Source organism: Psittacula echo (genome assembly GCF_963264785.1).
Source record: "Psittacula echo genome assembly, chromosome: 5".
NCBI lineage: Eukaryota > Metazoa > Chordata > Aves > Psittaciformes > Psittacidae > Psittacula > Psittacula echo.
Genome location: NC_137739.1, coordinates 1,599,317 through 1,613,899, shown reverse-complemented (window position 1 = coordinate 1,613,899; position 14,583 = coordinate 1,599,317). Strand labels below are relative to the sequence as shown.

The 14,583-nt window shown below is 38.9% G+C and overlaps 1 protein-coding gene across 1 annotated transcript; it reads right to left on the bottom strand.

Annotated features, from left to right (window-relative positions):
- Positions 1–1,698: 1,698 nt before the first annotated feature.
- MEIOB (meiosis specific with OB-fold) lies at positions 1,699–14,227 on the bottom strand (the record flags this gene model as incomplete). The annotated part of the gene is made up of 13 exons (XM_080620164.1): positions 1,699–1,827; positions 2,788–2,874; positions 3,366–3,549; positions 3,921–4,074; positions 4,560–4,661; positions 5,024–5,119; positions 5,211–5,263; positions 6,954–7,054; positions 7,244–7,439; positions 8,586–8,658; positions 9,383–9,514; positions 10,876–10,933; positions 14,159–14,227. 13 exons carry the CDS (start codon positions 14,225–14,227, stop codon positions 1,699–1,701), a joined length of 1,434 nt encoding a protein of 477 aa, XP_080476290.1.
- Between the last annotated feature and the right edge of the window lie 356 nt (positions 14,228–14,583).

Genomic DNA, 14,583 nt, shown 5'->3' with positions numbered 1-14,583 from the left:
ATTTGGAGAGTCTTACAGAGAAAATTAGCCCAAAGGCAGGCAGCATGGTCCAGGATGCTGCAAATCACCTGTGGAAAAGAAAGCAGAATGCTTTGGGGAGGCAAAGCAGAATGTTTTGGGCAGGCAAACCAGCCATTTTGCTGTCAACTTGCTTCTGGATGCCTGCATGCGCTGTGTCAGGCACCAATCCTGCAAACATACTAACAGTTCACTGTGTTTTGAGTCACATCAATGGCTTTAAGCACTTGTAGAAGTTCTTGGTGTGATGAGGCCTGAGTGCTGCTGACAGGATTCAGGTTTTGTCCAAAGGAAGCCTGAGGAACTGAAGCCAACTGAAACATTGAGTGGTTATATCCAAACAGCCCCAGCCCCTGGCTCACAGGACCCAAAACACCCCGTGATTTAAGCCTGCCTCTGTCAGCAGCGGTCCCAATTCATTGCAACTCAATGAGCTGGGCCCAGCAAAGTCAGGCCAAGAGAGCTGGGCTGAGCTAGGAGATGAGGGTGAGTAATTCTGAAAGGGGAAGGATTAAATTCACTTTCTGTACAATTTCTGTTTCTTCACCTGTCAAACATTACTGTCTGTGGCAACAGCAGCATCATTTCCAGTTTGGTCCTTGGCACTGTATATGGGCAGAGGAGCTGAGGTGGGATTACAATGATTAGAAACATTCCCTTCAGAATCTTAGCTGTTATGGCTGGGAAATGTTGAAGCTGTTTATTGCTGCAACAGGAGGGATGCAGTGACCCAATGATGGCACTGCTTTTTTGTGCATTTCATTCCTTGTTCCCACTCGCATGAGCAAGGGATGCAATCTTGGTGGATTGCTTGTCAAACTTACTGTTGCTGGAGTAGTTTTTTCTCTGCCATGTTGCTTTAATGAGTAGTAGTGCACTAGGGGTGGTCTGAGCATCTCTGGTTATTCCAGCCTAACAGATGCTTTGCAAGAGAAGGGCTAAGGTATCTTCCACTATTTGAAACAGGAGAATTCATGATATACTCAGAAGGTGAAGACTGGTGAATGTGGCAAATACACCAGCTGTAGGGGAAGCTAAAGACAGAAATAAGGTTAAAACCAGGAAAAAATACATGGAGAAAGGCAAAATATGCATACCTGGTTCTTCATGTTCAGCTAAGAGCAACTATCCTGCTGAAGAAGAGTCCTTTCTTCTCTGCTGCTTACAGTCTGAGCTTGATCCATTGTTGGAGACCCCTGTAATTGATGACTGTTCTAATCAGACTTAGTCTGCGCTAAAGAAAAGCAGGCTTGAAACATGAGGGCTAGTTCCTCAGTTGCCAGTTTGGACTCAGACATGAACCACAAACCCAGGAGGTATTTGAAAGTGGGTCTTTATTTGCTGAACTAACGCAGAAGTAGCATGTAAGTAGCAAGGCAGTTAAAAACACAGCACTCCAACAGACCTGTCTCTTACTGTTTGTTGTTTCTGATTCTTTCAGAGATACTCTAACAGTAGAGGAAGCTTCCACCCCCCTTGCAAGGGGTTGAATTCAGTGGAACTAACTTTGCTTTAGCTGAGGCCCTAGTACACTTCTTAAAGTACAATCACCTGAAAAGGATCAACACAGAAGCCCACTTACACGTATTAGTAATGTGTGTTCCTTCTACTTAGAAAATACAGTGACAGTAGCATTCTACCTCTAATAATACAGTGATGGAAGTCTTTTCCTGGCTGTTATTAATGGTATAATCTCTTATTTCCAATCTCTTTCCTGAGCAAGGTTTGACTCGCCTCTATAGGGTCTGCCAGTTTGCATGAAAGAACATTTAATTTCATTCCAGTTCTCCAGCTGGGTGACAGAGTAACCTGGAAAAATAATAAAGGATCTTTGTTTTTACTGCTGTATAGCACTTGAAATATACTATCTTTAAATATCACACAGCATGTTTCATTGACAGATTTGGTTATAAATATTTTATAGAAACATAGGATGGTTTGGGTTGGAAAGGACCTTAAGATCATCAGTTCCAACCTCCTGCCATGAGTAGGGACACCTCATACTGGTTGCTCCAAGCCCCGTCCAACCTGGCCTGGAACACTGCCAAGGATGGAGCATTTACCACTTCTTTGGGCAACCTGTGCCAGTGCCTCACCAGTTCCAGTGCCAGTTGATTAGAGTTATCCTAGAACAGGCAGTTCTATGGAAAAGGACTCCAGTACAGCAATGCAATTAAAAAAGTAAAGGACATTGCAAATGAGAACAGATCTTTTAGCAGTTGCTCCAGGTGTGTGAATCTAATCTCATTGCTGCTTTCAGGAGAACTGCAGATTTTAAACATATTTAATCACATTATTTCCAAAAATACAGGTAACTGAGCAGTATCCTTGGGTAACCCCACAAACAATCTGTTACATATATTCACTGCACCTTACTCTTGCCAACTGATACTGTTAACTTTATTCATTATAAACCTGCAGCCATTGAAGCCAGTGACTGAGTAAAAATCATGTATAAAATCATGAGTAAAAGTCATTACTGAGCATAAATCATGTATACTTTCAGAAACTCAGCTCCTGAATCAGTACTGGCCAAGAGCAGTTTGTGTCTTTCCTAATTCGCCTGGAAGAGGCCTGGATACATCTGATCCTGCAGGGACATCCTCTAATGCTGGAAGTATGACAAAGACTATTTACTTGGAATGATCAGAATATGTGCAAAACCTCATCCTAATTTTTAAGAGTTCAGCAGAATCAACATGGCATTTTTCAGTACTAAATATACTGCTGGGAAACAGCCACTGCTTTCAATTAACCTCAGATACTAACTTTAAAATAAATCTTGCTTCGTTCCAAAAGAAGTTGCCATTTCAATGCAGTCTTCTTGTCCTCTGCTAGAGTGAGGAATTCCTGGACCTGTTAACAACAGGACAGCACAGAACACCTCCTCAGGATACGATTAGAACAACAGCTCTGCAACAAAATGGTGATGAAAAGAGCATCTTGCACATTTTTAGGCATTTCTAAGCTGTATTTTTCTATTTAGCATGGTGTTTGGTGTGATATATCTACCGAGAAGGTCAGATTAATCAGGATAAATTGCAGGGTGTCTGAGAGTCAAAGTTAGGGAATTCTAAATGTGTTCTCAGCAAAGTGTGAATTAATGAAAACGAAGCAGTATTCAGGGTGTTCACTCTTATATTTAACACATTTCTTCTTAGCAACTACTGACTTTAACTTTTGATTTGTTAAAAAGCCGTGCGTGGGGGGTGTGTATATTAATATATACATGCAGGTTTTAACCAGTACACACACATATACACAAAGAACATTTACATACACTTGTAATTTTCATCCAGCTTCACAGCTCAGATCAAATCAGAACAACCTAATTCCTTTCCACTTACTGTGCATCCTAATGCTTCCTCAGCCACACAGTCAGACAGGTAACAAGAATAAAGAGTGCCTGTGTGATCTGTCACATCAACGAGTATCTCAAAGCTTGCAAAAATTGACTTTAAGTCTGAAGAGATATCACTGCAAAAAGTGCATGTGTTTGACATTTCATTCACTATGAAACGGCACGTTGAACTGAAACAGAAGAAGATAATTAATACATATATTAAAGCATTTCCTCCTTGGTTGAAATTGTTTTCTAGACTGAGATTTTCCAAGAGACTTTTAATCTTTAAAGAAATTCTTCATCTTCTAAACTTTTAAGTCTGAGCCAAAATGGCCTCTTCCTCCCCTGCTCCTCTAGGACCAGAAAGAGCAAGTCATTCATAAAGCCAACTATTCCTTGCTACTTCTGAAAGTCTAGACAGCAGATATGCACATGGCATCCTCCAGAGGAGTTTAATTCCTTGTCTGGAACTGGACTAAAATGCTGTTCTATCTAATTTAGATCAGGGGAGGATGGACAAGCACTTTTTAATAGAGATTTAAATCAGGCAGTTGCTTACCATCTGTTGCGCACAACTTTAGATGCATTATCATCAATGTTCAGAGTAGAAATGTAGCCATAAATAACTCCATAGATGGGTTCAAGTTTCACATCACTCTGTAAAGCTTTTTCCTTCAGCTGTTCCACAGTATAAACATCAACTATAGTCTCCACTAGAAGTTTAAAAGACATGTTAAGTGCATCTGAGAAAGAAATAGTGCAGAAGAGCAACAACAGAAAAGGATCTTGAGGGAATAAAAAGGAAAGGATTTGACCTAAAGCATCAGAAAAGTCATGTGTCGTCCTGCCCCCTCACCCCACCTTTTTGAAGCAGGCTTATTGTTTAGGGACAAAAAGTAAAACAAAAGGGGACTAGAAATAGGAAAATATCTACTACTACATCTTTGTATCCCTCAAAATGAGTTTGACAGAAACTTTCCATCTCCATTTTTTGTACTTATTGTATAGACACCAACCCTGAAGATTCAGATCTGATGATATAAGGGACACCCCCAGTAACAACAGTCCAAACTTTAAATATTCAGCCACCTCAATTTTGTTTCTATGAGCACACAGAGCAAGAACTTGATACTTCAGCTGCATTATGAAGCTACGCTACAGGGTTCAGTAAAATCAAAGTGTTTGGATCCATGCTTACAGTTAACAGAGTCTTTTGACTGCTGCATCACTTTGTCATGCAAGCCTCCTGATTGTGCACTCTCTTTTATGAAGCTGAAGAGAACATTTGCTTCTGCTGTTTCTTGAAAAATGTATTTTTTAAAGCTATTAGTATATGTAGAATGTAAAAATATCAACATAATTATATTTTACAGCTTTTTATGCTGGTAGAACCAACACATGGTCTCTTGCAGTGAGCCAAGAGATGCTTTTCTCTTTATTACTTTAACATGGAATATGTGAAGGCTCCTTAGATGAAATAATAAAACAAATAAAATAAAAAGATAAAACAGTGGAAGCTAAAAGCACTGGTCACTGCTTGGCAAGAAGCAAGGAGCTTTTTGAAGCAAGCATGCGGGAGAAATCAGTCCTCCAATCAATTTATCCATGCATTCTAGTCTGAAATGATTACTAATAGCAAAACAATACTGCCCCAGCTCTTACCTGGATTAGTTGTAATGATGGTTTTTGATATCACAGTTGCGGTCATACAGTTCCTAAATTTGTCAAAATTTATTCTCACATCTGACGCAAATATCACTGTGCACAAAAAACCCCACCAAAATGTTACTGTAGAATAAGTATCATGTGAAGAGCTACAGTAAAAAACACAAAAGCCAGACTATTTTACCTGTTTCTCGTGGGATCCAACTCTGTGCAAGCTGGATGGATTCATTATCCCAACTACATGAAAAAAAAGTTAATGCATGAAAACAGTTTTGAAACAGCACTGAAATTGTTAAGTATTTAACCACTAAATAATACAGTTAAAACTGAATTGATCAAAGGGGACGCAACGCCCTTGTTACATGGACACACAAACGAAATGCCAGGTGTAGCCACAGGCATCTAGTTTGCAGCCAGCCAGGATGCTTTATGTACAGTCTAACATAGTCCCTATTTTATTCCATGCCAAACAGGATAAAGGGTTATTAGATTGTTCAAAATCATTAAATACAGAATAAACCTGGAAAAAATACTGTATTTCAGAGCTTGGACAACAGTAATTTCTAAATAAACAAATCACAGTTAAAATAACTGCTTATCAGCTGAGTCTCTTCTGTGGGTACAAGCTGACTGCTCACATCACTGGGCCAGATGTTCAGCTAACACTGGAATCCTTGTAGCTGTGGATGATGAGACTCAAGTGAGGTCAGTGGTATCCCTCAAGAATGATAATTTGATGGTTAGGCCCCTTGATGAAATCTCATTCCATTCCTTGTCTGTCTGAATGGCAAGAACGCTGCCAAAGCAGTTCTGTTCTGGTGGTTTTTTTCTTAACCCTTGGAAAAGGATTTAAGATATTTGCTTTTCATTTAACATCGCTCAGCCACCTCTTCAGTGACAACCTCTGAGATCTCTTCACTACAGTGCTGTTGTTCAAGGATTTCCTGAATCTCTGACTCTGCCGAGGACTCCACAAGTGTGCAAAGCACACAGCTGAGGGGAACCACAGTAACTCCAGCTTGTCTCCGCCTCTGACCACTCCTGAGATGTACAGCTCTGTATCACCATATACCAGCACTGAAACAAGACTGTTGGAGGTGCTGCTGCAAGTTAACATCAGTGGCAGCTCAAGGGCAAGCAAACTTCACACCATAGATGCTTATGTGTGTTTGTGTGTATACATTAACTATGTTAAGCATTATGTGGACTGATAATAGAGTTTCTGACTCAGCCACAGAGCACAATGTTATCTCGTTACTTCTACCTAGGGAACAAAGGTCATTTTCACCAAACAGCAAACCCGCTGCAATTGAGTGCCCACATACCCTTGCACTTAGATAAGCCGTAGGTTTATTGAACAAACAATGGGCAAAATGCTAATATTCCTGTGTAAACAAGTCACTATTTATATGGATAAGTGGTATAGACATAGCCATGTTTGTAAATGCAATACAGTATGACAGTATGGCCAAAGTAGCATCAAAATGTTTCTGTGTTATTTTAAACACTTAAAAACTCTTCCAACCTATTTCTATTCCACTTGTTCATTCTGCTTGGCTTCAAAAACGAAGCATGTTCCTCCTTCCCCCCCTAGTTTGTGGAAGATGTGTTGCCTTTGCAGCTGGTTTTAAATGCCATTGCCTGAATTGGTTCAAATTTCCACATTAAAAAATGTAACTATTTGGAACTAAGCTTCATTTTACAATCATTGAGCTCATGGTCTGTCAGCAGGTTATAAATGTAGACAATATATACAAGGTCAGTCTAATGAATCTCTTTTTTGAGCCTCTGTTCAATGTACATCAGAGTTGCCACTCAAAGAACAATGTGTTTAACAGTGTTGTAGCAGTATGTATTATAGTTAATTTCTTTACCTACTTTTTCATTATTTTGTGTATTTCAATGTATTAAAAGAAAACCATTTTACCAGACTATCGGAAAAGACATCTCTGTTTCATCATACAGCTTTACTTCACACCTCTGACCTTTCCTTTTGTCTGAAGTCATGAAATACTTTGGCTCCCCAACCTTTAAGAAGAAAGGGAAACAGTCACTTTTTCCTCTAGCAAGTGTTTGGGAGATTGAAAGTTATAACTGAGAAAATAGAAGAGTTAAAAAAGTGGGGGGAAACCCTGTAGACCACTAAAAACCCAAACCAAACAGTAAGTTACCCATGGTACAGTAGAAAAACATGATTCCTGGGGCTCCTGAACTTACTGACATGACAGCGGCAAGCAGATTAAGGATCCTTCCATCAAGGCTTTGTCCATTCGCAATGATATCACCCAGTGAATAATAATCCTGAGGGTCCTTGACAGGCAGATGCAACAGAGAAAGCAGTTTGGTGTCCATTTCGTAACAGGAAAACGTTCTGACGACTGAGTGGTTTTCACTGAGGATTAGTTTGTAGCAACTACATAGTATACACAAAACAAAGCACATGGATCAACATTTCACTCACCAGGATATCAGCAGTGTAAAATGCTCATTCAGTTCACATGAGGAAATAACGGCTGGTTTATTCGTCTAGTGTTTTCCTTAAAGATGTGGAAAAGTTGAAACTAATTTGCTCTGAAAGAAAACTGTATACTTTTCTGTGACAGAAGACTTATTATCATGTACTTTATACACAGAACTGAAAAGCCAGCACAAATTGCTAGCAATGTACACTACATATTTCAAACCTTTATCAACCACTAAAAATAAAATCAGTTCTGAAATGTCTGTAATCCAGGTAATGAGAGGTTTTGGCATCGTGACATAAGTACAGTCAGACTGGATTTGGTAAGGTGCTTTCAAAAGTAATAGCTCCGTGACCTCAGGAGTATTTATGACACGCTGTTAGCCAGCAGAAATAAGATATAGTTGATGTCTTCAGGATAAATATATTTTACAAATGCTTATGAAACCTATAGATTTAAGAGAAGCACTTCCCCTCAGTCAAACTTCTATCTCACATTTGTTCTTTTACTTCTTTCTGCTTAGCCAGAAAGTGAGTGTAACTTCTACAGCTACACGTTTGCTACAACGCTTAGAGATGGTCAATAAACTGGGACATAAAACTTCTAAGTTCCTAATTTCTTGTGCATATATACAATATTCTTATGCCTGCCATATGATTACAAATATTAGAATATGACCAATTAGGAAAGAAATCCTAATTAAAGAAGAGGTGTTTAGTCCGTATCTTGGCTGTATAAATGAAACTAAAACGTATCTAGATTATGACTTGAAATATTAGTTTCATATACTGCTTCAAATGGTTCAGATTTTACAGAACATACTGAAAGACAACATACGTACATCGATTTCAAACAGTTTTAGTAGGCTTTACTCAAAGAATTAAATTTACTTTCTTTAGTTACACAGAGCATTATTACTTTATGACCATATACTGAGAAATATATTCTCCTTTGAGATATTTGACCATAGATGGGTGAATACAAGGAGTAAGGTACAGCTACATAACACAACTAACCCAAATCCTTGGCTGGCAACTAAAGCAAGTATTAACTTGGATCTTTCTGGAAAGAACTACTAGTCTGTGCTTTAAATTTACCTAGGAGTTACAGGGTTGAATTTTTCTTCCCTTTCTGCTTCCTTTGACTGAATTAAAGGATTTTCAATTGTAACTAAAATAAAACATTGATAAATAATGTTAGAAAACTAAACATAGATAAAGAGAGATGCTTTTAAGAATGGCTGTTTTCGCGGTTGATAATGGAAAAGGTACATGCAATAACTGCTGCCAAATGTTTTCATACTGAAAATTGTATCTGTCCAAACAGCCGACATTATAGCCAGACTTCCACAGGAGTCCTCAAGACACCAAATCGAACCAAACACCAAGTTCTCATGTGTGTACTCAAGTTTTTATCCAAACACTCTGATGTAACAACCATGGGCAGCAAAGTCTTTCTATTAACAACATAAAAGCACATACTATAAATAAACATGATTTTTGTTGTGTTTTTATGAACAGTCATAGTCACATCCAAAACTAAATGAAGACAAAATAAAATGCCAAACTACTTTAGAGAGTTCATTTTTCATCATTTATAAGAACCCAATATAAGAAATAATTAACTCTGGGTAGGTTCTAGGTGGCTGCATTCAGTGGGTTTGTGTCTGGTCTTTTGTGTTGACATATTTACTGGTTTTGAATTTAAATCCTTGAAATCTTATTCTTTTCCTCTTTATACTTAACATAACTGAACAATTTGCTTCAAATTAGAATGTTTTCTGAGTCCTCAGAGAAAAATAGAGCAAAACCACAAACTCATAACACTGATGTAGTGGAAAAAAAATACCCAAAACACATTGAAAAGAAACCATTAAGAATAAGCTCCAGCTTACCACAGTCACCAACTCTGAAGCTTTCTGAAAGGGATCTAATGTACTCTTCTCTGCCCCAACAATTTACATTTATAAAGTAAGTTGGTGAATCACGAATAGTAAAACTGAAGGTGTATCTTTCAGACCCAATGTCTGCAAAAATAAACAGCACTGTTACAGTTCATTAGCACATCTTGATTTCAATCTAGAATATATGGCTATAACCTGCTATTTGGAGGTTTTCCTGAGTTTTGTCATGAATTTACAGCCCACAAGCTGGAGAGTCCCACTAGAGGTCAGCAGACTGTTCAGTAAACACACTGGTGTTCATGAATGGGGTTGTACTACTCGTGCTAGGGTTGTACCCCCACGATCCCATCCATGCAGACATTCACTTAATTTGAGGCAGCACCACATAAATTTACAGATCCAATGACGAGAAATAAAAAAGCATCCAGTGCATTCAAGGCAAACGCATAACCAGGACTAATGCATGAAACAACGCTATGAACCAGTGCATGCAGTAGCCCAAATTTTGCAGTAGATAGGCTGTCCTTATATGGCTGTGCTCACATCTTGAGATGTTTGTGCTCTAAGGCCACTACAATAACGCAGAAACCACCACGATGGCATACCAGGCTGCACATCCCAGGCAGCATTGCTGTCCAGGGATTTAACTGAAGAAAGCAAAGTGTTCCTAGCTCTGTGGGAAGTTCAGGGTTAAGAGTGTGTCAGTCTCTTTTCTCTTCCAGCTTCCCATGGATCATACAGCATTATGCAATATGTTATTTTAAATTATCAATGAAAACTGCATAGTGATCCAGAGAGTAAGCATAATCTGATGGCAGTTCCATGAAGGCACAAATATGAATACACTTTTCACACTATGTAGAAGTGTCTCTGGTGACAATGGTGACTCCCTTCTAATTCACCCCAGGGCAGCTCTGCATGGCGCCAAGCAGCCCTTCACATAGGGCTGGAATGGCTCTCTGAGACTGGAGATGCTTCCTAACAGTGTCTGTATGAACCCTGAGCTGCAGATATGTCGCCTCAATTTCCAACTCATTCTGGGTTAACAATGTATTATACACATTTTTTCTTTAGGAGTATACAATAAGATGAAGCTGGCGCTACTCAAACCAGAAATTACTTGTTTCAGTCCTCAAGACATCTCCTTAACTTTTCTGTTGTAAGAGAGAATGAACACAAAGGCCCCAGATCAATTCTGGCACTATTTCTATCACTGGGTCCATATCAGCACTATCTTCTTGAGACCCTGAAACACTTCCATAATGGAGTTTTTCCAAGCAAAGTCTAATTGATAAGGTTTAGCCAAACTGATGCTGCTCTTTCATCTTGGTTTCCAAACACATACGCACATTTCTTTTGTGCATTTTTACTCTATACATTTTACACTAAGAAGTCTGTTTATCATTTAAATGTTGATTTTAGTCATAGATGCCAAATTGTACTGTATAAGAAAATAAAGTAAAACCAGTTAAAAGGGACTGTACTTTTTCTGTCTGGAAAGCCTCTGACATCTGTTTTCCCAATAACCACACCGATTACATTCTGAAAAATACAAAGATTATAGAATACAAGTATTAAACACAGATGTATGTGATGAATTAGATTTCGTGGACTTGTACTCTACTGATGATAATAAACATGTTTCTGACTAGTAATCATGTTAATCTATTTATTCCACAATGCCATATGAACTGAGACCTAAAACACAAACATACAATTTTCCCTGCAGAAAAAAAAAAGATTGACTAATAAAAATATTAAAAGAAATACATCTGGTTCTGGTTGTAAAGACAATGGGAGGACAAAAGTTCACCCCAAACATTCACTATTTTGGCTGTTCTACAGCAATCTCTCCTCAGGTAGGCAGCAATCGTGTTGTTTCATGCTCTCTGCACAGGTCTCAGATCTCCTTAAATGCACCATGAAAAGTCTGGACAGGATTTATTTTGCAGTTAAGCATCCAAGGTTTCCCCTGCTGTCAGCGCTGAGATCCACACGCGCACATCCACAGGGAGGGCTATTTATCCTGTCCTCAGCTAAGCAACATTAATTTCTACAGGTGCCTCTTTCCTGCTGCCTGCCTCTCATAACCAACTACAAAGGGAGTGTAGGAAATAAACTTCTTGGATGATCCAAAGTAAAAATCGATCTTATTCTGCTTTGCTAAACCTGTATTTGTTATGCAAAAGCAGACCAGTCTCAATTGTCAAACAAAACTACTAGGAGCAGAGGGAGAAAAATACATTTCTATCTTACTTATATAGCTTATACTTATAGCTAATATATAGCTGTGTGGTGGTGGGGTTTCTAATCAGAAAGCTTCTCCTCAGTAGAAGAGTATTGCAGTGCTAGTTTGGGATTTAAAAGGTAAGCAGTGAAAGCTGGTATGGAAGCAAGGCCAGACTGACATTGCAGCACTGCAGAAGTCGTTCCAAACACGACTTCCTCATCGCAGCAAGGGAAGGGGCAGAGTAACTGTTTAATAACCCACACGAGCTGGATTTTGCCCTGTTCACAGAGCCGTGCAGCCTGCTGACTGTAACAATACTGATGTGTGCTCAATCACTAGATGGAGCAAGGTAACTGTCTTATCCTACAGTGAAGGGAATGAACTCATTACCAGGACCTATGTGCCCAACAGTGTAACGTCCTAGTTCTGCCAAGTCCTTCTAACAGAATACTTTCTATGTATGTGATGCAGTGATTTAGATTGGGATTGGATTTTTCTCTTCTTGGTTCTGTTTCCTAAAAATAAAATTCAATTGGATCAGAATGCAACACACCCTGTACTGCCAGTCAAAAGAGCTGACATTTAGGATGACTTTTCATATGAATTAAGCTGCTGGAAATCTGTAGTTTCCAAAGGAGGTCTCCCCTCTCCCTGCTGCAAATACATTCACCTCTCTCTCGTATTAGCACTCAGCCTTCACAGCAAGCTGCGAGAAGGAAGTGATCTGGCTGGAAACTATTTTATGGGAGGGTGGTGAGGAGAAAGAGGGTAGAAAAACCTTGCAGAGATCATTTCCTTGATCAGCTCATTGTGCGACTACACAAGCACCAGTTGCACCGGGGGAGGAGGAACGGAACTGCCTGCAGGAGGAAGCAGGCCAGCCTGCGTTTTTTGGCAGGGCATTGCTTAAGGTTGTTCAACCGAATCATGAGACTATGGCATTAACACACTGAAAGTTTCTGGGGCTTTGATCCATTTTGCTGTTAAAAAATAAACTGCAAGGGAAAATAACTATATTTTGATTCTGTGAATGATGTGTGCTCAGCTGCTTTAACGTCCTAAACACACACAGACCTTTCGACCAGGAGATACTAGTGAATTGCTTTTTATAAAACTACTTTACTGTAGTCCATGGTTCTATGATTCCATATGTTGCTAATTGCAATACTCAAGATTAGTTTTCTTTGTAAAATAAATGCTTTTAACTGAGTTAGAGGATCATTCGATTTGAGAGTAACTGGGAATGACAGATTAAACAAGCTTTGCTGGAGACCAGGAGTTTATAAAAAGTTGGAAAGAGTACCGCTCTAAGGGGATATAAACCTTCTTCTCCTAGTTCATCCCTTTTCCATGATTTCTCTTTCAGTTGTTTAAAATATATGAGGGGAAAAAGGATATATTCTGCCCCTCTCAAATACAAAGCTGTGGGAATAGGAAAAGTTGGTTTTGCTCTTTTCACAAGCATCAGGACTTTCATAGGGCAGCTACTTTAAGCTGCGCAGGGAGACAGAGTCGCAACTCCACACTACAGCTCATGGGGTATCCATGGGGAACTGCTGCCTCTGTTTAGCTCTCCAGGCTCCAGCTCCCAGCAGCACTGAACACCCAGAAGACACTTTATTGTTATTGGGCTGCACAGTGATGGTGGGAAATACTGCAACAGAGAATATTGCAGCCTTCTCCTTCCTGTATTAAAACATCATCTTGGAGAGCAGAGAATGAAAAATTACACTCCTCAGACTTCCTGGTTTTTATTCAACCATCTAAAACCCAAAGAGAATAATGGTGAGTTTTAAAGCACACTCCTTGTTCAGCTCTTACTCCAGTGATGGTAGTCATCACTCACATCAAGACAACAACAATAATCATATTCAAACGTCTGTATGAATTTGCCAACCATAAGGCTTTGCTATTTGCTAAGTTTACTTTTTAGTTCATCTTATTCTCCTGTCCTCCTACAAGCAAAATTCTTAGTTCCTTGTAAACTGACAACTACAAAACCTGTTTTTTGTTCTAAAGGGCTAAAAGTGATCCTCTCCAACATGCAACTGTGAGATTTGTATCCAGGTAAAACACCATGCCATTCAACAAAAGTTTTGTTTGAATAATCCAGGACTATATTATTTAGCTCAGAGGGACTGAACACACAAGTAAAGACTGCAGGACTTGGGTTCATAGCTTGTTGTGAAAGACTATTGTGGGTTACAGATGTATTGTGACTACATAATGCTGACTCTGTATGTGTCTTTACTAATTCAGCATCCATTTAGAACATTACAAAGAAGCCTCTGATACTTTCAGACATTGAATTGCCCAGTCAATATCTATAGTTGTGGCATCCACATACTATGGACAACAGCAGCATCAATTTTCATTTTGCTGGTGTATCCACAAAGAAGGTAAGGTAATTTATATCTAACAATTAGACTAATGCTGTTAGTATCTAAATATACATCAATTACATAATTTTTCAGTAATATAATACAGTCATATACAATTTCATTTGGGAACAAAAGTACTATGTCTATGAGACTTACAGGACGAGCAAGACTTGGATGCAGATCTGAAAGTGCGACAAAGTCCTGTGTTGAACTAGAATAAGCCATTCTTGATCTGTAACTTGAGAAAACTGATTTAGATGTTTTAAACCCCCAAACAAATCACTTCAAACCATTCATAGGGAGAATAACAAGTTATTTTTTAACACAAATGTTTTGACCTAAATAGCATCTGTTTTCAATAAAAAGAATTTCCTGCCATCTGAAGCAGACAATTCTTTATAGCTTGAATTTGGCAAGGTAAGTTATGAATTTGACTGTAACTGCTCTACCTGTGCTTCTCAAATAAAGGTCTGTAATTGTGATTTATTTATTTGCCATTAAATGACTCCATTAGCACCAGCCTCTGAAAAATATTTACCCTCCTTCTGTCTGGGAAATCCAGCTGAATTTAATGAGGCAGT